This window comes from Diaporthe amygdali (assembly GCF_026229845.1).
Source record: "Diaporthe amygdali strain CAA958 chromosome Unknown NODE_32_length_550834_cov_65_698784, whole genome shotgun sequence".
In the NCBI taxonomy this organism is placed as follows: domain Eukaryota; kingdom Fungi; phylum Ascomycota; class Sordariomycetes; order Diaporthales; family Diaporthaceae; genus Diaporthe; species Diaporthe amygdali.
In genome coordinates, this window is record NW_026517052.1 from 264,460 (window position 1) to 290,678 (window position 26,219).

Here is a 26,219-nt window from a genome sequence, read left to right on the forward strand (position 1 = left end):
TGCAAACAGTCCTACAAGACTTGCCAGGCTATAATGAGTAATGCCAGAGATGCATGTCAAAGAAGTCAAATAAAGACAGAGTTCAAGTGACATGGCACAAAGCAATGTGGATACTACCAAGACTTCTAGTTACACAAGCTGCCTCGAGCGAGATAAACTTCCTGCTGGACATTTCCCCACAATGTCAGTTCCACAGTAGGCCCAGATCTCATCAGGTTACGTTAGTGATTCCAATCGCCTGTCAATAATTCTTTCTTTTGCAAGTAGACAACCTGATTCTGATGGTGTTCCAGTCTCCCTACGGACTTGGGATGGGGTCACCTGACACTATGACGTATTCTGCTTGCGGCGATTAGAAACAATGCGGTGCCTGGGGAACTGAACACATATTCACTCTGCACCACCATTCAGCAAGCATTACTTCTCCAGAGTCCCAGTGACCAACAGTGTTTTTCCATTCTGCCTTATGATTGAACATCCATCCTTGTGCTCAGGATAAAGAGGGCTGCAGGAGCTTCAAGAGCTGCAAGACGACAAACAGCCACCCACACGAACACCTTCACCAAGCAGCTCAGGACGGGCAGACAGACAGACAGTCTATTAGCTCACAAGCTCACCAAATCACCCAGCGTTCAGCAAACAAGTCAGCTGCCGAAACTTACCTCCTCTTGTCCTCCAGCGAAAATGCCGCCAATTCCCATCTACGCCCACAGCCCCATCAACGCGGCCAAAGCTGCTGCGGCCTCTCCCCAGACATCGGCAGCAGAGAAGGCCCAGAACGCAGCTCCTGACTCGAGCCCTTCGACCACCACAGCAGCCGCGAATGCTGTGCCCCCAGCTGCGATCCCAGGATACCCAGCAGCGCAGCCAGGAGCTTCTCCAGCCATCCCGGCCCCGACAGGCGCTGCGCAGAGACATTACTCACCAATCCAGCCGACTCCAACTCAACCACTCCCAGGAAGTCAGGGCCCACCGCCGCCCCAGCCCGGGGCAGTTCCAGTGCCGCCGGGAGCAGGCGGCCCACCACCCAGAGTCACAGCAACATCCACAATCCCACCCCCGCCTAGGGCCGGGGAGACAACCGCGGCCCCACAGCAGCAGCAGCAGCAGCAGCCGCAAGCTGTGCCCTACCCACCTCAGATGGCCATCCCCCCGCCTATGGGGTCCTCCACCTCGTCAGCGGCAGCTCCAGCGGCGCAGCGCGGCACGTCGACAACCTTCGCGGCGGCCCCGCCCACCATCCACCCCTCACCACTGGAGCACCCGCCGGGCTACCAGCAGAACGTGCACGCGGGCGAGATGGACAGGTTCCAGCGGGCCAGGCAGGACGCGCTGGAGGCAGAAGAGCGGGACAGGAGGGTCAGCTTTGGGAGCCTCGGCGGCGGCGGCGGCGACGGGGCGGACGGGGAGGGCATCTGGAGCTCCGCGAAGAAGATGGTGGCGACGGCCGGGGAGAAGCTGGCTGATGCCGAGACCGAGGTGTGGAAGAGGATCAATAAGGGGTGACGAGGTTGTCCCCCAGGGGCATCAAGGGGGCAAGACCGGGTCCGGTTTTGCGTGGTTGTGAACATTCAGCAAAGGGGTGGGGGGTTTGGAGTGGTCATCGATGACGGAAGAGGACGTTGCCCGGTGTACCGGTGTATCATATCCAACCGTAGCCCGTAACAGCAGAGAAGCGGGTTGTCATCGCACGCTGCGCGCGCGCGTCTCTATCAGGCCTCAGCCTCCTCCTGAATCATCTCGATGACTTTACCTGTTGAGCTAGGTGTCCGCGAGTTAATTATCAAGCCACCTTCCCTTCTTGTCTGGGTCGCGGTAACCCCGTGGAACAGAGGCTCGGCACCCTCGGACGGCTGGAGGGTATACTCGGACAGTCTAGGAGTCTAGGTGTTGCTGTATACACAAAAGAGCCAAGCCACCCCCCAGGGGAAGGAGGGGAGGGCGCCCAAAGCCGGGGATTAAACAGAAAGTCCACGCAATGAGCCCGGCAGTTCCGTCATCGGTCCTGGCATGCGTAAGTTTTGACAAGTAAATAGAGTAGGTTGCAACCCGAATAGACAGGAGAGGGAAAAAAAGTTTCTGCCGCCGTCTTGCCTTTTCTGGCGCGATTCTATTTACAGCAAACCCGCGGGAGATTAATGTACTGTGTAGACCTTGTGCATGCAGGTCGATCCCTTCGTCTGGTTCCAATTTAATTGGCGTCACTACTACAATACTACGGGACTGGCCTTGCAAGGCGGGCAGTGGAGGGGGGATAAAACCAAAAACGGATGATGGGTGGGAGGGCTGGCTACTTTGCGCACAGCGCGGGATGAAGTGAGGCTGTGTCCACACATCAAACGACCCGCCTGAGCAAGATAGTGCGGGTTGTTAGTTGTTACCGATAATGGGGATCCAACCCGTCGATCTTGGAAAAACGTCGCCATGGGAGAGGCGCAGTGGATTTACTTTCAGGGGGTCTTTGGAAAGTTTTTGTTTTCACCCCAGAGTTTGAACCTAAGCGGACGAGTGGATGAGCGGACGAGAGAGAAAAAGTTTCGGGGGGGAGACTTGACGAGAGGACGGCACTTCGCAAACAGTGCTCAACCAGGATGGGCTCCGGTTGGATACGAGGTACAAGAACGTAAAGATGGCTGCAAGTCAGTCGACAGACAACAAGAGCAGGAGCAGAGAAAAAGGGTGAGATAATGCTGCCGTTGCAGCAGCCCGTGGCTCACATTTGCGCCAGGGTCACTCTACGCGGTGGATCGATAGGACTCGTCAGTATGCGCGAGACTGTCCAATGAAGTCCTCCGGCTTACACGCGAAGGCCGTAGCCTGACACGCCGTGGTGTGAGCCACTTTGCACGGCGCGGCAGGGCTGGGAGCTAGGCTGGCGGACAAGAAACCGGCGGCCTCACTCACCTTGATTGTAGGTGTGGGGGAGGGGTTGTGGTGGGCAAGGGGAATTGCGAAATGTGCCCAGCTAGCAACGTAGGGCCGCATCGCGTCACTATTGGACACCCGGTGATCTCCATAAGAGTCGAAGTATAGACCGCGGCGCCGACGGCTGCTAACGAGCGATCCCGGCCAGCTTCCCAATGCAGCCGGGTTTGTCATGCGAAAGGTCGCCAATCTCTGGTAGACAGCCCTTGGAGGGAAACACGCCGGCCCCTGTTACGGACCCTCCGGAGGAAGGTGGATGGGTGTCGATGGTCCGCGGACCCACAGAAAGAACAAATCTTCGAAGGTGCCATGGAAGCACTGGGCTCTCGGCTGGTTGGGTAAGGTGAGCAAATCGAAACGCCAACGGCCCAGTCTCACAGAGAGATCCTGGTTTCTAGGGCTGCTGGGCTGCTAGTCTATTGGGCGGGAAACTTCGCCCGACTGCTTCAGAATAGGAGACGGCGCCGTCCAGGTCGCGGGTGGCTTGCGAAAGATGCGATGACGGGTTGGGGGCGCGCCCAACGCCCGGACGTTGCAGACGTCAGCGGGCGCCCGCAAGCTCTTCCCGGACAAGCGGTAGCTGATTACTGGGCTACACAGGCCGAAAACATTGCTCGGAACATGACCCCACGATAAAGAGGACCTGATACTAACGTTGACGTCTTCGGTATGGACTCGGCCTGAGCTCGCAACCCAAAGAGGCTCGAGTACAGCACAGGTCCCACACCCACACATCCGAGGCACACGGTTTCGCGGCCGTCGACTGACGAACTGGAATGCGTTGGATGCAGGTACATCCCATAGCCTCAGGCACAGCGGGTCTCATGGAGGCGCCGACAAAAGGGTCTTTATGGTTCGTGGTGAGTGCCACGGCATGTCTTAATTCGGGGATCAGTGGTGGTGAGGTGTTCGGATTCGGTACTGAACCCGCTGGTGTTGACGCTTGACTGGCCAGAGGCCTTGGAAACTTTTCAGCCCTCAGTGGAGTTACGAAGAGCGCATGAATGGACTGATCGAGGGGGCCCCTGCCCATATTGGGCTATAAGTCATGTCAATATTGCTGTGTTGTCGGCGGTTGAAGGGCCGACAAGAAGGGGTACCCATGTGCACGCCTGTGCTGGAGCACGAGGGGAGGTCGGCACCTAGTGACATACAGGCTCACAAACAGCGACCACCATTCTACGGTGTTGGCGGCCTAGTGCTCATATTCATGGCTGTTAAGGAATGTCGCCTGTGGTCTTTGCCTGGGTCAGGAGGCAACGGACTGGAGAGATCGGCACGTTGGGTTCTGGCTCGCCTCGACAAGTAAAAGTCTGTCCGCGGCATCGAATCCAGGCTTCAGTATTGATGAACGAGCTAGCCGGCTTGATTTCACGTCAGGATGATGGCACTTACACCCCTGTATAAGCTCGTAAGCCTGCTCAGTAGCTGGATCGATCGAGCAGACGGGTTGACACAGAGTTGTGCGGTGCTCTTGCTACTCGTACCGAGAAGAGCGATGGTGGATAGCAAGAGACCCTCCGAATGGGCGAGGGCTTGGAATCAAGGCTTGCCATGGCGCTGGAGGGCGGTGATGTACGTGTCCGGCCTCACGAGACTTTTCAAACCCGCTCAGGTGGCCTCGGCGAGGTCAAACGTGCCAAGAGGAGCCAGTAGACAAGGCAGATCCCGAGACGATTTGATCTGCCGCAGTCCGACCGTCCGACAGCCTCAGAACAGCACGGGCGCAGGAGCAGTAGGAGTAGGAGGAGGACAGAGGTGAGGTGAAGGCCCGAAGCCGTTACCGGGTACCGATTGGATCTCCAGGGGATCTGATTCACCAGGCGCTGTCATCGTATCACTTTTGCAGACTGTGACAGGGCCCAAACTGGCGATGAAGGAGGAAGGCCCAGACGGGCAAAGGTGCGGCAGGACCGCTGTACATGTCAGTCAGGCTGGGACCCTAAAGAAGTCTATTTGGGCGGACGACGTGCAGTGCTGTCAGGGTGTGCAGGGGGGAGGAGGCAGGGTTGACAAAGGTTGGGTAGAAGCAGTACAAGTCAAGCCGAGCCGTGATGACCTGTGATGGCCCGTGATGGCTGTGAAGGCTATGAAGGCTGGGTGGTCGCGATTGGGCGGCGACAGCCGACGAAGCTGATGTTCCAGGTGGATTCGGATTGAGATTGAGTGCACTTTGACAGAAAGGTGGCTCGCGTTGGCAGTGCCAATCTTGAGTCTGCCCAAGTCCCAGTCCAGGTCCCAGTCCAGGTCCCAGTCCCAGTCCAGGTCCAAGAGCGAGTCTAAGCACCAAGCTCGAGCGCCCAGCCGCGGCGACAGCGACAGCGACTTGAGTTCTGCCGGAGTAGGGTGATGGTGGATGGTGGGTTGCTGATGACTGATGACTGATACGTAGTCAGACTGAATGGGACGAGTCGGGAGAGGCTGCAGACAGAAACAGGTGCGGGCAAGCTACTGCAGCGTGTACTGCATGTGGGTGGTGGGCCGCGTCTGATTTGCATGGGTCCGAGGCTCTGACACAGGACTTGAAACAGCTCGACCCCTGAGACTGTCTACTGAGCCAGTGAGCCTCCCTCGCGTCCATCTAATCTAGACACGCTACGCCGCTTGGGGTAAACCACGGGTCTTTACCCGGGTACCTCAGTCCATGTTGGCTGAGTGCTGCACACTTACAGTGGACAACCAGACAACTCACCCACAGTAGTACGCGTTGTCCTCATGCTGGGTCAGGACTGTGCAGCAGACTAAGTGGGCAGAGTACAGTACTCTGCTGCCCGCACGTACTTTGTAGCCCTTCATTATTCAGGGCAAATCCCGACCAGAGCTGGTTTCGAGTTTCGAGTGGCTTGTTGGGAACGAAACCCGGGCGGCAGAACAACGCTCTTAGAGCCCCAAACCACAGGTGAAATGCGATCTGTTCGGTCCATCCGTCTCACTATAGACTTCAGTCCAGGACGGACGTACATGTGATATGGGTGTGGTGTGCAGCATCGTCCGTTGGTCGAGTTGATGGTGGTCGTGGTGGTGATCGTGGGTGCTACCCTACCCAGGCACTCTGTACGATGTAGGTCTGCCGGTGGTACAAAGGTACATAGGTACCTGCCCCCGGGATCTGACTGGCCCAGATGTCCCCATCGGATGCCCAGGCGCCCCACCTGCCCACCCAGGCAGCCAGACCCCAGCAGACTGCAGCAGCTGCAGCAGACTGCACCAAGAGGAAGGAAGGACCCCTTGCCTTGCTTCCTTCCGTGTCTGCAGGGCGCATCTGGCCAATCCAACGAGCCCGCCTCATCCACTCAGAATGAACCTCAAACTCTAGCCTGCCCTCCCTCTGGTGCCTTTCCAACGACACATGTTCCGCTCCGCCAAAACATCGCCAGCTGCACGCCCGCCAACTATACCCGCCCTCCTCCCATATACCCTCTCTGTCTTGTTTCCTGTCAAGTCATGTCAGGTCGGGCAATGCCAGGTCACGTCAGCTACTCTCCAACACTCGATCAGCCCGTGCTCTGCTCTCGTCGGGTGTGTCCTGGCTGGTGCAGACTCACCCCCCTCGCACTCTGAGGATGGTGCGGTGCGGTGCAATTGCGATGCCTCCTTCTGTTGAATATATTGCAATTACATTACTCGACTAACAAGGCCCAACGAAACACTCACCCGAAGAGCCAGGCTGGCCTCGGACGAATCGATTACTGCCCTGGATCGGGCTGTCAAGTCTGCGCTAAAAAGCCGTGTTCCAGATTCCCTCCACTCCATGTCCTCAAATCATCGCTTCTGTCTGATGTCTCTCGGCACCTTGCCGGATTCAACATGACCTCAAACCCAGCCTCACCACCGCCCGTCACCTCCCAGGTGGTCGACGCACCAGCTTACCAGCTTCGGACGGCTAAGTCTATTTCTCCCCAGATCTACCGGTCCACTCGCAATCCTCCCCAACACCGCCCGCCCCGACCAGCACAGACGGCGGGTGGGCTTACGTATCTGCCTGGGCGCTTCTCTATTTTTGCTGTGCAATTGCGGCTCCTTGTCCCCCCCCCAAGAGGTTCCATAGGCCCCAGAACCAGAAAGGGCTGGCTGACAATACAGCCTCCGTGTCATTCGGCGTCGCCCAATCGCAAAATTCCTGGTGCCTCGTCTTCTCTTTAGCTTGATATCAAATCATCAGAGGCCCAGCGTATGACGGCCATGATCTACTGGTCCGCCCGTCCATCATATCGGAGTCAAGATTCCTGGCCAACAGGACTCATCCTTGCTCGAGGCGCCTGGCACATGTCTACCGAGGGAATCTACCACAACATCTACATGTACTGTTGATACCACCATTGCCCTTTACTTCAGACGCTACCGCTAGATTTCACGATTCGCGGCGAGGGCACGATGGTTGGGTCTGGGTCCTCAAGACTCATACCCCCATTGCCTGTCCAGTGCAGCCCGTCGTCGCCCTGATGCCAAATTGTGCCAAATAGCCTTTGTCTAGATCGAGCTTTCTTTTACGAGGTTGATTTGGCGCTCGTCACCCTCACCACGTCACCAAGTATGACGGCATCGTGGAGTTCTCCGTGGGCCACAGCTTCGCCAGCGTCTCGTTGCGGCTGAAACCACCGACCTGACCGTTGCTCAATCTCCCCAGCCCAGTCTAGCCCAGTCTAAGCAACTTTGCACAATCTTCTCCCACCGATCAGTGGTAGTTGCCGAACTTCCATCTGATGTGGGTATGAGAAGTGAGACAAGCGCCCCCCTCGTCGGTATCCATCGACCCCCCCTTCCACAACCACAAGCCTTGCTGCTCCACTACCAAGGGCTCAGGGCTGAATAGACGGATGGACAGACGGACGGACAGGATGAATAATTAGACCCTCGATGCAGAGGATAAACAGTCATTCCGCTCTGCTCCCGATCAATGTTCGCCCCTATCTCCTCCTCAGGACAACCGACGGGTGTGCACTGCACGGTGCCGCCCATGGTACCAAAAACCGGTTGTAAGGTCGTTAGTGACGGCCTTGGTCTTGGGTATTCGCTGTCTGGTGGCCTGGCCTCCCTTTCCTCTCTTGTTCAATATCCCCACGTCCCTCGTGTGCCATGGTCGCTCTCGCCCTTGCTCTTCTCGCAAGCCGCGACCTTGTTGCAAAGTCCGTGGGCAGACTTGACGAGGTACCCTGTGGACCCTTGCTCCCTACGTCCAAAATAAGAATCTACGGGGACCGTCCCTGGCTCGTCGGCCCTCTCTGCTCCCCACTGAGAGGCAACGCTAGAGTCCAGTTCCCACACATCATCGAGGTCCAGATGCAACCCTGTCAACTCTGTTTAAAGTTGAATCCTTGCCAGACTTGCTCATTTGAGCGAGGCCAAGCAGATCTCTTACTGCCCACCCTCTCTCGACTTCACGGACGACAGGGCAGGCTTGTATCAGGGATTCCGGCTCACCACCTACCGACGTTCCGAACCTGTCCTTACCAGACTATTGGACTATCCAGGGTTGATGCCTCTTGATGCTACGGTACATTCTTTTATACTGCTGGGGTCCTCGTGCACTGCCCCTCCATCTGGCCTTTCTCTGCCCATCTTCCCCCCGTTCGTGCCCACTGTCCCTCCAGGACTTTTTTCCCAGCCCGCCGCCCAGTCACTCCTTTTCCTGCTTTCTCAGCCTACCTATAGCGCCCTCTCCGCTATCAACCGCTGCTCTATAATATAGCAAGAGCTGGCCCTCTTCCTCGCGCGCTACCTGTGCCCGTCCGTCACGTCGTCAACGAGTTGTACTTTATACAATTCAACACACTCCTTTAACCCTGTCCACCCCGCAAGCAATAACACTGGCCAACAGCCACCGGCCGTCGACGCGAGACTCTGCAATCTTTTCCCATTGTTTCACACACAGAGGTTGCTTGACTCGAGATCTCGACCGATATCCGATCCCCAAGATCTACGCGTTCCTTACTTTAACCACCCAGCACCCCTTACCCTGACAGCTCTTCAGAGGCGACATCCAAGCACCAACGCGGACCTTTGGGCCATATCGGACATTATTCTCTTGCCCTGTCCCTGGCCTGCCTATATTACCAAGTAAGTTACAAAGATCGCCTGAGGATATATGATGATACAATCGCCGACACGTTGGCAATGTGGAACCCCCCGGCTACTCATCCCCTCTCTTAGTTTGGCTCTTCCGTCTGTTCATTCATGCTAACATGACATGGGATTTCACCCAGCTGCTGGCCATTCTTAATAGACACTTATATACTGGCGTCCCCTTGCAAGGAACACTGCAGCCATGGATTCGAGTCAGGCACAACTGTACGCCGCCTCATATTAGTTGTCCAGAGAGTTTCTAGCTTACACAACTTTCATCACAGAAGGCACCAGATACCCTCACCCTCATTCGCCTTTCACCTAAACAACAACTACCGGAGAGATATTCCTTCCACTGCACGGTCTAGCCACATGATGAACATGACCGGAAGTGAGATGCCAGTGAAGACTGAGGCCATGGCGACTACGCCGCAGGGAGTTTGGACTACACCAAGCTCAACAGGCATGCGACCGCGACCAGCAACTATTCACGAAGGCTTTTCGTATTGCGTCGACGAGAGCTATCACGGCCTACCAGCTTGGGACTCGTCGACTCTGCCAATGCACCAGCAGCAACAGCAAAACACGCCTAGCGACACCGTCTCATCGAGACCAATCTCAGTACACCAGGAGTTCTACCCGCCAACGACTTTAGAGAACGGTAAGTCAGGAAACGTTTTTGTCGTCAGCCATTTACCGAAGCTGACCGCAAGGGCAGGTCACTGGATGCAAAAGCCCGTGGAGGACAACTTGGAGATGCATGGCATCGACACCGACATGAGCATCGGTCAAGCTTACACCACTGACGAAGCTGTCCCAATCCTCGACCTGCGCTACCCCGGACAGCCTCTAGAAGGTGACGCCATGAACTTCGATAACGGTTTGAATCCTCGACGTATGTCAGGCTCGTCGTTCACCATGTCCACGTCCGGTGGGCTGTCAGACATGACATCTTACGAGGACTTCTCAGCAGCTCTTTCCGATGCTCCCTCATTTAGCTCTGAATACCCTCCACCTTCGAACAGGAACTCCATGATGTCTTCTACGCAACTCTCACCAGTGGCCTCGCCGCGCATGACACCTCAGAGCCGATCCGAACTTGTGAGGACACAGAGCCGAGGCCGCGCCTCGCCATCCCCTCGACCTGGAATGCGATCCGCGCCATACAGCGTCGACAACTCTCGGAGCAATAAGCGTTGGTCGACTGGTTCCTACGGAACAATGCCAAATCGACGGCCATCGCCCTTCGTGTACCAACACGGTCCAGAACCGTTTGGCCCGCGCATGTCGTCCAGACACTCATCACCTACGGTTCAGACCAGCCAGATGCCTTTGAGCTTTGGCAACCTGCAAGCGACCCAACAACAGCAGTTCTTCATGGGCCAAGCTCATCCAGCCGCATTCCAACGCAACAGCATGCTGTTGCCCTCTCAACTGCCCTCTCAAGGCTTCCATCCTGATGCGCACCATTTTGAAAATCCGCCACCATTGCTCTCTCACGGTCTTTTCCGCATGCTCCAAAGCAATGCTGACCCTCACTCGCTCCACGGCCACTACACGGATCTTTCGGACCCGCCAGATTTGTTCGCGTCGCTGCACGAGGAACAAATCCCACCGCCCCCCGAGGACATGAACCCGTCGGATCCAGATTTGGTACCGCATGAGCAGGAGCTACGGTTTGATGGTGATTTGTACACGCCCAAGTGGGTGCGCGGCCACGGCAACAAGCGCGAGGGCTGGTGCGGCATTTGCAAGCCTGGACGTTGGCTAGTACTGAAGAACTCAGCATTCTGGTACGACAAGAGCTTCACTCACGGAATCAGCGCCGCCACTGGCCAGCCTTTCAATGAGCCCCAGGAGACGAGACGCATGGACGGCAACCCTGATGTTTGGGAAGGTCTCTGCGGTAGCTGCAACGACTGGATAGCACTGGTCAGCAGCAAGAAGAAGGGTACAACATGGTTCCGACACGCTTACAAGGTGAGACTGCAAATGCAAATAATGAGTTTAATCGTCGTTCACTTACTGATTCTCCCAGTGCCACACCCATCCCAAGATCAAGGATGCTCCCAAACGCCGCAGAGAGAGCAGCCATCAAAAATTGGCCGCTTCCACAATGGCTAAGCCCAAAGTCGAGCCGGGACAGAAGATGCAACAAGATACGCCGGTGACGCCACAGCAGACAGCGGTCTCTATGGCAATCTCGAATACCCCAAACCATGCGCAAATCACTTCTCATCCGCAACAACAACACCAGCAGCAGCAGCAACAACAACAACATCAACAACAACACCATCAGCAGCAGCCAGCGGAGCAGCGTCACAGCTACCAACATCAGTATCAGCAGCCAATGGTCCCACCACCCGTTCCTGCGCACATGCAGATCCAAGTGTCCGCCCCTGGCCATCAGCGAAACTCGGCCTCGCCCATGGATGGCATCACCAATATGATTTGAACCATCAAGCAACACGGGTTCGCTTCTCAAAGCACGACAACCACTTTCCTCACTTATTGATGTCACTCACTATCAGAGGGAAGACTGGCGACAATTAAGCTGCACGAAAGAAACGTGCTATGAGACCGTTCCCTTCCACACGCGCACACACTTCTAGAGTCATCGAATCATCTTTTTCTTTTATCGCACATAGTTCACGAAGTGATGGGGAGACACCGGGATTCACGGGATACCATAGACTGGCATTACGGGTTGGGTTGGGTTGCGATTTCTGGTTCTTGTTTTCTATTTTCTTATCCAACACACAAACAAAACCCGGCGGCAAAGGCAATCTTGGATACCTACTGCTCGATGTCTTTGGACAACTCAAGCACCACTCGAGTCATCAGGGTGAAATACCATCCTTGTTCTCTCTCCTTTTTCCTTGTCCCGCACAACATTGTTTGCGCAAACACGAGGTCCTCAAGTCTGTCTCTTACGGTTGTTGATGATTTAGCATGACATGATGCTTCAGGTTGACGAAAAATGGGGGTCACGGGAGAAAGGATATCACGGCAACAAAACCTCTCATCCCTTGCCTCACAGCGTTCATTCACTCTTTTCTTCCTCTTCGTCTTTTCTCCGATGCTGATATCTTCTTCATTCATCTTCTTTCACTCTTTCATGACTATTCTCTCAGTTCTCAGTTTATTCACGCATTTTCTCTGTCAACTTTCCTTCCCCCTTAGGTAGTCAGTCTAATACTAGATAGTTGTTACCCAACCAAGTCTTGCCTGCCCAGGAGGGAAACGGGAGGCAGGAAGCGAGGCGCAAAACGGCGATGTTTGGTCTGTTTTTCTTTGGATCACCCAAAAAGAGGAGGATACCCACAACCATCTCTGATGGTTGGACTGGCAGGGAGGGTCTATCATGCGCCAATGGACATTCAATCAGTTAGGCGAGCTCAGTTGATAAAAATTCGTTTGCAACATACTACTACTTTGAGTGAATGAACAAGTGCCGATCAAGACTTTGCAACGCCTTCGTGTTACTGATCCAGACACCGGTGTGCCCAAATCGGCCACGGCCCGCATGGCAGCGTCTCCGCAGTGCCTACGGTAGAACGACCCATAGAGAGTTCAAGTTAATATTGACTATCTACTATCGAATGTGTAGCAAGGGCTCCCAAGGCCAATGGAGCGTCAACCCCCGCCTACACGAGGGGCTTCGGTCCGAGGCGGACAATCATCGCCAGCAGCCAGCCAAGTTTTGATCCCAACCCATCGTGAATGTGATACCGGACCGACACCGAAGACGAGCCTGTGCCCCGATGACGAGTGCAGGCGTGCGACCCAAAAGAAGGTTCGGCGGAACTCTGACCAGCCTTTTCTAGCTTCCACTGCCGGCGACCTAGAACATCCCTCCCACAGGGCTCATCCTGTGTGCCAGAGCCTGCCTGGGGTTATCTCGGATCTTTGGCGTTTGGGTGACAGGATAGGGAGGGGATGGGGGGGGTTGAAGCATGGGATCTTGCCAGCGAGGCTGGCACGTCCCCCCTCCCCCCTCCGGCTGTCTCGGCGGAGAACGAGGCAAGGCCAGCCCGGTGGCAGGAGGTGGGGTCGGAGGATCCGAGAAAGGCTGAAGGAGAAACCCGACCCGGCTCCCCAGGCTTCGCCTTCCGGCTTATCAAACAAATCAGCACTATAGGAATTGACTCAATGCCGTGGCAGCTGGCTTCTTTCTCACTCCCACCCGTCTGATCTCACTACGAAGCGCAGTTGTAAAACTGCCGTGCGTGGGTGATCCGTAACCAAGATGTTCGACCGTACATCAGCTCAGATCTCATTACCGGTTCGTGCCTCGGAAGGGGCTGCTCCACGGAGCCTCTTGGGCCAATCTTCAGCCCTAGAGCGATCCATCCAAAGTGCACAGGCAAGGCTTGTGCCTTGTCCGCATACCCCAGTCTTTCGGAGCCCCCTGTAGGGACGTATGAGAGTACGTAAGGGCACCCTGGATGAGACGGAATGCCAATCGTATTCTTGCTAATTCTCCGTGATCCCAAGACCCACAGTGGCCGGGTCAAGGAGCCCATTTGACAGCCGCTAGACGAGGCTGCAACCAGAAGACGTGGTCAGAAGAGGGGCAGAGGGGGCAGAAGGGGCTGTCAGTCAAGCTCAAGACCCCCGAGGTGATGAATGTGGCATCGGTGTCGATCTACCGAAATCCGGGAAATAGAAAAAGCCCCATGTCCCCACCAGCGAGCCCATGTTCCGGGTTCTGATCTCGGGAGGTGCATGAGCAGACAGGGCCCGTCGGCATAGATCGCAACGCAGCTCACTAGAGGCTGATCGAACAAGACGAACACAGGGCGAACTTGCAAGAAAGAATGGGAGCAGTGACGATTGGGCAGATCTGCCCGGGAGGTGACGTCTGCACGCGATGGTGGAAATGTCTCGGGGTCTGACAGCTCGCCGCAGCTCTGCGGGCGTGCTAAAACTTGACAGGCGTTGGGACTAGCCGCACCCAAGAGGAGCTGGGCCCGGGGGGGTCTGATCGCTGCGGGTGGTGTTGAGGATGAAGCTCGGCAGGAGGGAAACAGGGCGCGCGCTGGATGTTCGGCGGTAGGAATTCCCGATCACGAAAATCTTGGGGAGGGAGCGAGCGAGCGACCTCAGCGAAAACGAGCCGCACACGAGGTCAAATCACACTCTGCCCAACAAAATGCCACTTGCTACTCGGTGTGTGTGTGTGTGTGTGCGCGTGTTGCTGTGTGGGTGTGGGTGTGGGTGTGCTTGTGCGTTTGCCTTTTGCGATGCGTGCGCTGGGTCAAGGGCGGGCGAGCCACTACTGCTTGCTACTTGCTTGCTGCGCTGGCCTGGCGCCTGGCTGGTGTACTCGTCTCCTGATTGCCAGACATGAGGTCGGAAACGTGGCATTCCTGGGATCGGGAAGCCCCCAGTAAGACAACTCGGCCGTCTCATATCTCATCTCCCAAATTCATGCGGGGCCTTGTTCATGACGTTTCCGCAGAGAGCGAAGGACGATGGTTCCTGATCCGGCTTAAAACAAGACCCCAGCAGACACGTTCTAGTGGTGAGCTGGCGCGTTCTTGGGGTGAGTCACCTCTTGAGGTTGCTCGACGAACTCGTTCGGGAAATGTGTTGCGTCGGCATGGAGGGTGCATCCTCGGAAGCACATGCTGGCGGCCAGTTTCCAGCGACGAGGGGGGAGGGGGGAGGGGGGAGGGTCGGCTGTGATCTTCCCTGTCCTTCCTTTCCTTGGCTGATTCTGTGCGCAGCCGGTACTCACAAAAGGTGCATGTCCGGTACGATGCGATTTGGGATCGAGAAGCCGCCTCAGGTCACACTGGCTTCTGCCGGAGTAGTTGAAGAAAGAGGTTGATGCTGTTTGATGGATTAGACAGCAGCGAGGGCACAGAGGAAAGCACAGAGGGGTAACTCAATGCGCGTTCCCAAGAGCTGGTGACCAATCAGCAACCAGGCACGCGCCCGCTCTGTATTTTGGCCTTCGGCTTTTGGCCAGATTATTTCTCCCACTTCATGTTCACGCTTTCGAACCTCCTCCTTCTGCTGCCACTCCATGGTCCACTCCATGGTCATTAATGAATGGCTTTGCACTTGGCGCTAAGAACTGCTCAGCCTCTGCTCCGAGACCCCGAAGCCATTTCATCTCGACCAGCACCAGTTGCGAGCCCGCCCTGGGCCACCGGGCGAGAGCGAGCGCGATGGAGCCATTCCAGCCAACTGCAGCTCACACGTCATGGTCCTCCAATCGCGCTGGTCTGCATATGCAAGCACTTAAGCACTGCTGCGAGGGAGTGGAGCCTGAGGGCCTCTCCATCTGCTGCTCAGAGGGAGAGACGGAGCCTGCTAGTCGCGCGAGCAAAAAGCACCTCTGTCGGCCGCCGGACGTGCATCTCGTAGCGTCGCTGGCGTCCTTACTGTGACGCAGGAACATGCAGCCGCTCATTTCGTCTCGCCTGCCCTATGTAGGCATTTTGGCCGCTTACTGGCTGACTGGACTGCGCCGACATTGTCCAGCCAGCCCAGCTACGAAGAGGCTTGCAGGCTGCAGGCACGCAGGATGCAGACAAATCTCAGAGCTGACAGACTCAATGCCTTCCTTCTCCGCCCACCATCATTCGAGCTTCAACCGGCCCGTGCCACACTGCTCGGACGAGACGAGACGGCACGGCGTCAACTGCTGCTGGACATCATACCAGCCCACTGCATGCGAGCCCCTGATCCGGATTACTGGCTCAGTTTGAGCAGAGCTTGCCAGCTAATCAGGATGTGTTGGACTCTATGTTGGAAGCCCATACGCGATAGCAAGTCGCCTATTTCTGTCGCATCATGCGATTTATTCACAAGGAGCTCTAGAGTCGGAGTTATCCTGGCCGTGACCCAGCTCCTGCCCCTGGCATTAGCATCCTCGGCGGCTACTTGTCCTTTCCACAGTGATTCGTTGGAACCTGAGAAGCATAAGTCGTCAACTACGGCCCATAGTATTATTGTAGGCTGAGACCTTAAGATCCCAAGAGCGCCTCTAGTCAGGGTCTGCGAGCCTTGGAGCTGAGGCAGTGCTGCCATGTCAATTGTTGGTTCAAGGTTACACTATGGTTACCACCGATTGAGGCTCGCCGGACCGGATATCACCATCGCGCCTCTTTCGTAGCCGTATGGAGCCTCTCTCAGCACCATTCAGCTTGCAGACCAGCAGCTGAAATGATCAAACAAGCTGCTATACCAAGCAGGCAGAGCTGTGGAGAGCCCAGCCTCGTCGTTGGACGGAACACCATGGCATAGGCGAGCCCCACCACCGCTTACACAGTACAGCGTTCTCAATTCTGACTCACTCCCTGTCGCCTGCAAGACCAAGCTGTGCTTTTCGCGGTCGCTGATTTGGACTGGCAGGAGTTCAAGCTTGCACCGGCCCCGCGTTGTTCAGAGGCTCCTGAATCGTTTGTCCTGGACAGGTAGCAATTGCCGCTGTTGCGACTACCATGGTAGGCTCTTGGTAGCGATCAAGTGCTCCGCTTTAGGCTGGCTGATCCACACGCATACAGCTCACGCGAGCTCTGCCTGGATTTCAACGGGTCCCGCCAGGCACAGGACGGGACGGTGCAACGACAGCTCGAGACACCGGCCCACTCGCTGTTAGCTACCGTAGCTAAGCTGTCGACGTTGGAGAGTCCCAAAGACGATTGATTCTATAGACTACTGCGACAAGGTAGCGAGTCCAGACTTGCTAGTACCAGGCCTCCAATTTGTCGGTCCTTTTATGCCAGGCAGTGGCTGGCTTTAGTCCGGCATGCAATCAATACATGGCTCGTCAGATCCATTCCATTGCCGCCTAGGATTCCGCCGGTGTCAAGGGACGAACGGCCACTTGCTCGAATGCTGGTCTAGCCTGCGACAACTGAAGTAGACCTGCCTTACCTGGTGGTGCCTGCGTCTCTTTGCCCCTGCTCAGGATCTGTACCGGCTGCTGGCTCTAGACACTCATCTCTCGTGAGGAGTTACTCTATGCGAGTTCGCTCGTAGTTTTTTTTTTTTGTGTTCATCTGTTTAATCCTTTTCTTTTTTTGTCTGCAGCCGCACGATCGTTTGATTTAGCCGCCTCCACAACCCGGAAGGGTGCATCGTGCGCAGCTCAGGTACCTTGCAGAACGTTGTCACTCTCCATCTCACCCGCCGTACTGCCTACGCAGCTCGTTACACTTCCATCCGCTGCGCCAGGTCTCGTGCACCATTGTCATACGGGTCAAGAGCCTCAAGGCCAGGAGATAGGGCTGCTTCGAAGTTTTATTGGCATGCTAGAGACAAACCGTCGACACGGGCGCTTATGATCAGCGTGAAGCTGGCCTGGACCAAGAGTACCCACCTACTGCACAGCAACCGCACAGCTCTGCACGGCACAGCACAGTTTGAGATATCCGGCTCACAGACTCCACCAAAAATTTACCTGCCGGAATCTGAGCCAAAACTCCATTAGCGATCCCGCTTGCCCTGCCCGTCCAGCCCCGGGATTGGTCGTAGGCATCTGGAGCTGCCTGTTGGAAGGGCAATACCGGTCGGTTTTGGATTCTTCTGACAAACGACTTTCTCATGACGACGGTTTCCTTACTGTATGACCTATTCTCGCGTTCTCCGTCTCGACAAAATTCTAGTCCCTCAATCTCAATTACTGTGCAATTTTCTTTTTTGATCCCTTTTTTATGACTGCCTCCGAGACCATGACTTATTCCACCAACTGACCTGACCTCCTGGGCCCAGCTTCACTGAAGCATCTAGATGTCCTGCCACGCCTAATGACCACCTCTCGGTTCTCCCCCCTTCACGACGACTTTTAACGATCTCACTAATGAGCAATGAATGATACGCAAGTCTACAACACATCCTCTGTCTGAAACGTTGGCACCCACGTCCATCCACCAATACCGGTACTGCGAGCTACCAGCCACACCTCAACCGCCGGGTCGGAAAGCATCCATCCGCATATACCCTCGCCGTTTGTCGGCATATCGGGGCATTAGGCAGAACGAATGCCACCACCAAGTCCTGCACACAAGACCACAGAACACCTCGTCTTATCACCACGATCTGGTGATGTCCTGCGGAAGGGACAGGGCAGCTAAACACAAGAGTCAAAGCTGCTATGAGTGGCGACGATCAGGCACCCAGGTATGGTTGCGCATCTTATCGCCCAACGCCGCTCCCGTGCTAGGCACGCATTGCGACCCCCGCAGATGCTGACCACTTCTCCCCTAGCTTTGGTGATCCAAACGCTCGGCCGCCAACTCCACAACGGACACCTACTTCGGCCACAACGGCTGCTTTCTCGAGTCCTCTGCTTGAGACGCCCAAGCAGAACTCAGGTCGTTTCGACGAGGCGACCGGCTGGACCCCTCGTTTTGCTGAGGATTATTCCGTCTTCAATTCCACGCCTGGAAACCTGAGAGCGTCCTCAAGCGCATTCCATCCGGAATTTGCGCCGCTGAGTCCTGTGGCCCCATCAACGGGAAAGAAACGACCGCTGTCGGCTGAAGGGGTGGCCCTCGAGATCGCGACCCATGCCAACCACTTCTCAAATAATCCCCAGAATCTCCCGCCGGTCGACCCTGCGCGGCGTCTCCCTTCCTCGCCTGATCCCCTAACACTCACACACAACGCCTCGACCGACACGAGCGCCACGCCAGCAGCCTCCCAGCAGCAGGGCCAGAGGTCGGCCAAGAAGTACCGGACGAGCAGCTTGTCGGGAGCCTCGGGCAGGGACGCATCTTTCCAGCCGGGCCAGACTGCCACCCCTCCTCCGTCCTCCCGGGGCGGACGCAAGATCGCGCCCAAGCTTCAAACCGACATCATGCAGCATCAGAACTTTGCGCAGCCGGACTTCTCGAATGCGCCCCCAACCCAGCATCCTCAGCTTAACACAGCATTTGTGACAGGGAGTCCGGAGGATGTCTTTGGCTACCCCATGGGCCCGGCCACCGCCCCGCCAATCACTGGGCCGAGGCCATTCTGGGGGATGGATATGGACACAACCGGGATGGCCATAGACGTAGACATCTCGGCTGCTAGCGCAGAGATGTTTCAGACATCGCAGTCTCATCATCCTGTGAACTCGCTGGATTGGGGGAGGGCCAATTCAGTGTTCCAGCAAACCAACCTAGCTGAGCAGCAGCCGCAGCAGCAGCAGCAGTCCAACGTCCAGACCGTCCAGCAAAATCAGTCGACCAGGCGTGAGCGCCCTCTTGCGCCGAAGACCGCGAATATGTCAAGTCCGAAGCTCGGCCAAGCCTCTCCCGGTCAGAATTACTCTTTCGGTTCCTTCCAAATGTCTATGGATGACCCATTCAGCACTAGTCCGGGAGGTGTTGATCCTGGCCTGCTATTCAGCCAGCAGTCGTCCTTGTCGATGTCAATGGAGCCTCCACCACAACGACCCTCATCCTCAGCACCGCTCGTCAACTTCGGGTCTAATGAGCCAAATGCTCCTGCGCCAGCAAACGATATTCGTCGGTCGAAAAGCACGGGAGCTCAAGGTCAGCACAATCAAGCGGCCCGCGTCCCCGCGATCATTTCTCCTGCGAAGGGCTCAGCTGCGAAACCGGGCTTGTCGCGTAGTTTCAGCGAGAGTTCTAGAGCTGGCAAGCGCACTCTGGGTATCGGCCGCCCTCTGTTGCCCACGCTGGCTCCTGCGCCTATGACTGTACATCAGTCTAGCTTGCCGCCTACAGTTGCCAGTCAAACCAACATCTCGACGCAACCGCGAGGTGTACGATCCGGCGGGAGAAGATCGCCCGTGAAGTCGTCGCACCACCATCGGCTGTCCAGCCTCACTTCGATCCCTGAAAACACGGTTAGAGCTCGCCAGAGAAGTGCCAAATTGGCGTCTGTCAAGTTCGTCATCGACGAGGACGGGCGCGCACGTACCGAGACAGTGGCTGATGACGAGGATGACCTCGAGCCAGTTCTCGAGCCAGTTCTCGAGCCTGTCCTTCCAAGCAGGAACCAGCAAACTAGTCAACGCAACTCCTGGGCAGGATTCCCGGTCAAGGACGGCGGTGATGATGACGAAATATCCTCTTCATCAGACGATGAGCCCATAATCATACCCAGTCGCAACACGTCTTTTAATTTTCCCGAGCCCCCCAGAAGCTCAGGTTCCTCGATGTCAAGACCACCTACTGCCGTAAGCAACATGTCGCAGAATCGGCGACAGCGCTCTGTCAGCGAGCGAAGTTCTTTCTCCACTTCATTCCGCCGAAACCCTCGAAATGATCTAGCTTCCAGCTTTGTGGACCAGATGGACGTTGACCAACAAGAAGCACCACCACCGCGGCCGTCTACTGGTGGCAGCCTAGGAGACGCTGCAGCAGAGTTGAGGAAGGTAATGCAAGCAGGTGATAGTGGCAAGCGACTGAGCATCCCGACCCAAGCACCGCCGACAGGCAGCGGAGGAAGCAGCGGACATCGGCAGCGGTTCACACCAGGCCAGCGGAGTAGCTCATCGACTATCTCAGCAACGCCGTCGCCGACGCACAATCAGAACCAGGGACAAGTGCGGTGTGTGTGCAACCGGCCTGAGGCTGAGGTCGATGGGCTGCTGCATCTAATCAAGTGGTACGTTAAATGCCCCCGTCCAGCTGCATCTCCTTTTCGTGCCCAGCCCTCTCCATCACATTCAGAGGCAAGCTTTCACGTCTGCATTTTTTTTCTTGTCTTGCTTTGCCCTCCTGCTTTTCTCTTGATCTTCATCTCCCACCATTACTCGAGCAACCGCATGCGCGCAACCATTCAAGTTCCAACCTGCTAACATGCCCGTGCTTGCCTCGTTTCGCAGTGACTCGTGTGAACACATGCTGCACGGCCGCTGCGTGGACATGCCGACGCCGCAGGACGTCCCTCACGTCTACATCTGCGCCTTCTGTGCCAACACGCCGAACATGCGAGGCGGGAGGATGAGGTACACCGGCAGGAATCAGAGCGACGGCGGGATGACTGCCGCTTCTGCGTCGTCGCCCCTGGCGCATAAGTCGTTCCGTTCGTTCCGCTGAGGCAGAGAGAGGGCGGGGCCCGGCTGTTGGGACGTAATTGAAAGGCACGCATACGTGCGCGTGCATCAGCCGGGCGTGGTCGGTTACACATATTTTATACGCGCTGGGCTGGGAGGCAAATGTCATAAAGGGAAAATCGAGATACCCCGTTTCCCCCCTAGATAGGATGAGGATTAGGAAACGCCAAAACGTAGTAAGCAAAGAACATACAATGTACGTACATTCAGCCTGCGCGTTGTCATTATTGCTATCAAGTGAACTCAGTTCAGACATTTCCGCGACCAGCACGTACCGCTAGTAAAGATATCTCCGACGAGAACACTGGGTGGAAACAAGGCGCTCGTCTAGAATATACGTTATTCATAGCGTCGGGGTTCGATCGATATGTCTGGCAGTGACGTACTGGGCACGGGCTGCTGGTGATGCTCGAGTGAGCATTCTGGAGCGGTGGCCTCAAGGATTAGACTTCGAGTTTGTGCAGGCGACTTGCGGCCCTTTTTTTTATGTACCGTAGGCAAGGTCGTATCCCTTTATGAGATTTGCAAAATATCGTCCAAGCAAGATGTCAGCAACGCACTCATCTTTCCTGCAGGGTCTTATGTTGACAAGGCATCACGCCGCCACCAGTAGTCCGCGTCCTATGGTAATGCCGGGGGTGGGATGCTGGTGAGCCTCAGCGGTGCTCCACAGCGAATGAATTCTCGTAGACTCTTGGCTCTTGAAACACAAGTCGACGTGGAGTCGAGAAGCGATGATATCTATACCGGATAGTTCCGTCCACTTGTGGGTCATTCGTGTTACCCAGACGAATCTTTACCAGTGCATATGTGTTCGAGTACATCGTGATTTAGTCATAGGGTAAGCCCCCAGGATTCCATGTCTCACCCAGCACTGTGATTCTCTACATCCGAATGTCAAAGCTACATCATTTTGAATCACATTAGCAGGAGAGACAAAGGTGTTCACCCGTCTTACACTACTGGGAGTAGCTTTCGTAATTCAAGGACGAACCCACTGCGGAGGCCGGCAAGATAACTTCGTTGACGTCAAAAGAGATCAGAGATCATGTCATTCTTGGGCGGCAAGAGGAGCAGACTTTACGGATATTTCTAGTTACAGTTCGACTTGCGAGACAGTCTCAAGTACCTTCAGACATGGCAGCGGCGAAACAATTTCACTCATACCGCCCGTGTATGTGTCGCCCTGAAAAGAAAACCACCAAAAAACTAGCGCAACGTTATCAACACTGCAGTTTATTGCCATCCACATTTATGAGACTGTGTCTTGACCTGAAGCGCCAGCACTTGGCTTCAACACCCAACACCCCGGACCAGTATGCTTACATTCGGCAAGTTGAATTAGGATCTACTTGAATGTGCCATCTCGGACCATGAGCAATATCAACGGTAATTCAACTCCGGGTTCGCTCTGAAATTACACCGACACCGGCACTCAGGGACAGGACACTCATTGTGCCGAGCGAACCATTGCCTCGCGTGATCCAAATGGAGGACATGCTCGCACTTGAGACAGAAGGTAGGGAACCGTGAGGCCAACTTGGTCACCTCCGGTTCTACTGCCGCCGCCGGGGTGTCCGACCTAGGGATCCCCACCACCTCGAGGCAGACGACACACCGCGGCAGGTGCCTCTTGCAGTTGGGACAAGCAATCCCAGGCGTCGCCATCTTCTCAGTGTACGGGTTGGGAACAACGCCCCTGCCGTTGTGGAACGGCCCCGGGATCGTTCCGGATGCCGGTCCACCGGTGAGGGGCGCCGCCGGCGAGGCGCGCAGGAGCGAAGTCTCGGCGTCGCAATAGACGCAGCGTAGCGCGATCTGCCGCGAGGGTGCCTTGATCGTAGGGCGTCCGTCTCGCTTGCTGCGCTTGGTGCTCTCAACCTCGAACTTGGTGCGCTGATAAAAGGCCTTGTGGCGCTGCAGGTATGCGCGGTACGCATTGCGCCATGCCGTGCACCGGTGGTCATCGATGTAGCGGGGCGCGCAGAACGACATTATCAGCGTGGCCGTCTGTATGTCGTGGAATTTCTCGACGTACTTGGCCAGAATATCGACCATCTTCTCCGTGATACCCGTCAGTACAATACCCTCGATGTCTCCTTCACTAATGGCCTCCTCGACCTCGGCGGCGAGCCATTGAGTCAGTCGATCATCGCCAAAGTTGCGCACAGCCACGAATGTGCGGTCGCGCAGGGGAAGAGATCTCTGGTTCGCTATGGTCGCCCAGTCCCCAGTTGCAATGTAGGACGAAATTGCGCGAAGGTAGGGGTCAGTCTTCGCAGCGACGGCCTCGTCGAAATCCAATTGCTCAGCTGCCATATCCCGATTTCCCTTGCTAACAAGTTGAAGAGCAAGAGAGACAAAAAGAAGCTCGGGATGTGCCTTGCTGGCGTCCTTGAGAATCCGCACTGCTCCCTCAGAGTCACCCCTGAAAAGAGCGTGTGCAGTCATCCTGGTATACCAGAAGGACGCTTTCTCAATGCTCTTACCACTTATATCCACAGTGTCTTCCGAGACGGCAGACGCTCCCCACAGACAGATGTCCAACATTAATTGACGGTGATAAGGTTTCTTGGTATCGACACCGTCGTAGCTGTGCAAACCACGTCGTTTGCATATTCCATTTATGCAACGCTGCCAAACTGTTGTGCCAACATGAGGTGCGCCCTCGATGATTCTTGAACTCGGTCTTTCACCTGCGTTGTGTCAGTCATGTTCGCTGCTGCCACTTGCAGGCTGACAATTGACCCACCGAGATTATTCGTCCAGATTGTATTGACACCCAGAAAACTGAGGTCTAAGGGATGAGACATCATCCCACTGTCATCGCAGGCTTCCTCGGCACCTGGCGGGAGTCAGCGATTGTAGAGACGACAAGAGACAGCGCAAGCAATTTTACCTCCAATCCAGCCCCAAACGCCCTTAAGCCAAGGGTCGTCGGCGACGACAGCACGATTGACACGACAGTCGAAGAGATATTTCTCCTTCGCTCTCAAGAGCATGACATGATCCAAAATGACTTGAGCGGCTTTCGGGAAGCCAGTGAGCTCCACCGTAGATTTGAGAAGACTCTCGTGAAGCGAACGATTGGAGGAACTCGACGACGGATCCAACGAGATCCCGCTCAGCTTCTTCAATTGTTTGTCAGAGTCAGATTCATTTGAGCTGGTAATACTCTGAATATATGCCCTCAATGACTGTAGCTTCTCTGCAATAGTTTTGGAGCGGACAAAAGCCTCGGGAAGAGGGACTTTGCTTGCTGCTTCATCCAACAATAGGTCATCTTCCGGAGCGTAGGTCCTCAGGGCTTCCTCAGCTATGGCACCAACATCAGCCTTTTCTTTGCCAAAGATAGGGATTTCGGAAAGCGCATTTTCCACAAAGAAGGGCCCTAATGTATCGATGGTTTGACTAGTATCGAACTTCATGATGCTATGATATGAACTTCCCTCTGTTACCTTGATTAGCAACTCGCGTTGAATCTGCTGGTAGGTAAAATTCGGTATACCTGCTATACCCCTATATGGTGCCTGCCACGGGGTTAACTTGTATGGGTATGTCCTAGTAAAAGACGGTACCTCGAGTATCTCGAATGCACCATTTGCCCGGAGCACCAGGAGTCTCGGCCGCAATGCAGCGGATGGCATGGTGAGCCAGTCGAACGAGACGATGCGTTCATTCTTCCGGTCGACTTCCGAATAGAAGTTGTCCATCTCGTTTGACTTTCTAACTTGTAGCAACTGGGGACTGTCTGATTCCGCATCTGTCGACAGGTACTCTGACGGTCGGGTAGAAAATACTTTTAACTGGCCTAAACGAGACAATACAGCTAACATGCCCCTATGATCGCGGCAGTAGGCCAGTTTTCGAATGAAAGAATTCCTGTCGGCCCTGGCCTGGGGATCACTCTCCATGTCCACGGCCCTATCGAGTTTCAGGGCGCCGCCGAAGGGCATATCGTCCGTGTCCACGGCATCCAGGTATGACGGAGTGGCTACGTTGCGGCTGAGTGCTCTTCGATCCCATATCATGACCCCTGGTGAGTCCAGAGCCGAGGAAGCAAAATAGTTCTGGTCTGCGTAGTCGATAGCGAGGTTGTTATTGTTCTTGGTCTGGAAAGTAACAACCGCCTCATTCCCTTCTGTGCTATGAATCAGCAAATGTCCTGCAATGTGAGGCAAGAGATGCAGAACCTCGAAGATCATGGAGTCGTAGGCCAGAGCCCTTGATTCCGACGACCAAAGTTTGGGGGTTGTCCTCGAAGAATTTGATGCTGGAGATGGAAGCATTGTGCTCGAGTCGCTTCCAGGGGTCCCTGAAGGGCTCTGTGCTGGCAGAAAACCCCGACCCGGAGGCGTGAATGGTGGAAAGGCGATTGACATCCCATATATGCAGGCACTGGTCATTCCGTACTCTGTCCAGTCCGACAGCAAGCAAGCCGGTGGTGTTGAAAGCAACTGCCAAGCAGGTTCGGGCTACCTTAAGGCCCAGTTCCATGTATGCATTAGAGCTGTCGTCGACCCTCAGCAAGTTGACGATACCGGTGGATGTGCCAACGGCAACCAAGCCGGGTGTTGAGGGCGACCAGTCATAAGTGGTCAAGGGCGGCACATCATCGTGTTTTGAGACCTTCCTATAGTCGAAGCGCCCGCGGTGCGCGTGGCCCGTGGGCTCATAGAGCTGGACGACCCTGTGTTGCAGATTGAGATGGAGAAAAGAGTCACGGCTCGCATTGGGCGACCACTTCAGCAGTCCTGGCTCAGGACGGTCCATCACTGCGAATTCGAACGGCCTTAAACGTGGATGAATATTCTTCTTTCACCATGGACGGCGGCGAGATCGAGACGCGTTCCGCCGTGAGTACTGTAGCTCACGTGAGCTTGGGATTGGACGCGCACCCACTTTGGTCTTCAAGATCTGTCCATGTGTGCGTGTGCTGGCTCATTGGGCATTGTTCTTTCCAAGGGCAACCAGCCCGAGGGCATTCGACTGGGGAGAATCAAGGCCAGCAAGTTTGTGTGCAAATGCAAGTACACTGCAATTAGAGAGTGAGCCCGTCTGCAGCAAAGAGACATAGTCTAGTAGCTCCAGCACTGGTCGACTCCAACAACCCCTACCCACATTGCAGGGATTAGAGGACAGGGCGGATGCATGCCCCATTCTGATAAGATAAGGACCCCAGAGGTCCCCAAGTCAATCC

The 26,219-nt window shown here is 55.6% G+C and overlaps 5 protein-coding genes across 5 annotated transcripts; 3 read left to right on the forward strand and 2 right to left on the reverse strand.

The window, feature by feature from the left end:
• Positions 1–684: 684 nt before the first annotated feature.
• J7T55_009577 (uncharacterized protein) lies at positions 685–1,506 on the forward strand (the record flags this gene model as incomplete). Its single annotated transcript, XM_053132649.1, has 1 exon — positions 685–1,506. One exon carries the CDS (start codon positions 685–687, stop codon positions 1,504–1,506), a length of 822 nt encoding a protein of 273 aa, XP_052989409.1.
• A 3,129-nt stretch (positions 1,507–4,635) lies between these two features.
• J7T55_009578 (uncharacterized protein) lies at positions 4,636–5,642 on the reverse strand (the record flags this gene model as incomplete). The annotated part of the gene is made up of 3 exons (XM_053132651.1): positions 4,636–4,841; positions 4,962–5,306; positions 5,618–5,642. The coding sequence occupies 3 exons, from the start codon at positions 5,640–5,642 to the stop codon at positions 4,636–4,638; spliced, it is 576 nt and encodes a 191-aa protein (XP_052989410.1).
• Positions 5,643–9,453: 3,811 nt separating this feature from the next.
• On the forward strand, positions 9,454–11,443 carry J7T55_009579 (uncharacterized protein; the record flags this gene model as incomplete). Its single annotated transcript, XM_053132652.1, has 3 exons — positions 9,454–9,649; positions 9,707–10,968; positions 11,027–11,443. 3 exons carry the CDS (start codon positions 9,454–9,456, stop codon positions 11,441–11,443), a joined length of 1,875 nt encoding a protein of 624 aa, XP_052989411.1.
• Positions 11,444–18,100: 6,657 nt separating this feature from the next.
• Positions 18,101–21,002, forward strand: J7T55_009580 (uncharacterized protein; the record flags this gene model as incomplete). The annotated part of the gene is made up of 3 exons (XM_053132653.1): positions 18,101–18,126; positions 18,214–20,568; positions 20,789–21,002. The coding sequence occupies 3 exons, from the start codon at positions 18,101–18,103 to the stop codon at positions 21,000–21,002; spliced, it is 2,595 nt and encodes an 864-aa protein (XP_052989412.1).
• Positions 21,003–22,402: 1,400 nt separating this feature from the next.
• On the reverse strand, positions 22,403–25,792 carry J7T55_009581 (uncharacterized protein; the record flags this gene model as incomplete). The annotated part of the gene is made up of 5 exons (XM_053132654.1): positions 22,403–23,715; positions 23,919–24,470; positions 24,528–24,745; positions 24,842–25,160; positions 25,213–25,792. 5 exons carry the CDS (start codon positions 25,790–25,792, stop codon positions 22,403–22,405), a joined length of 2,982 nt encoding a protein of 993 aa, XP_052989413.1.
• Positions 25,793–26,219: the final 427 nt, after the last annotated feature.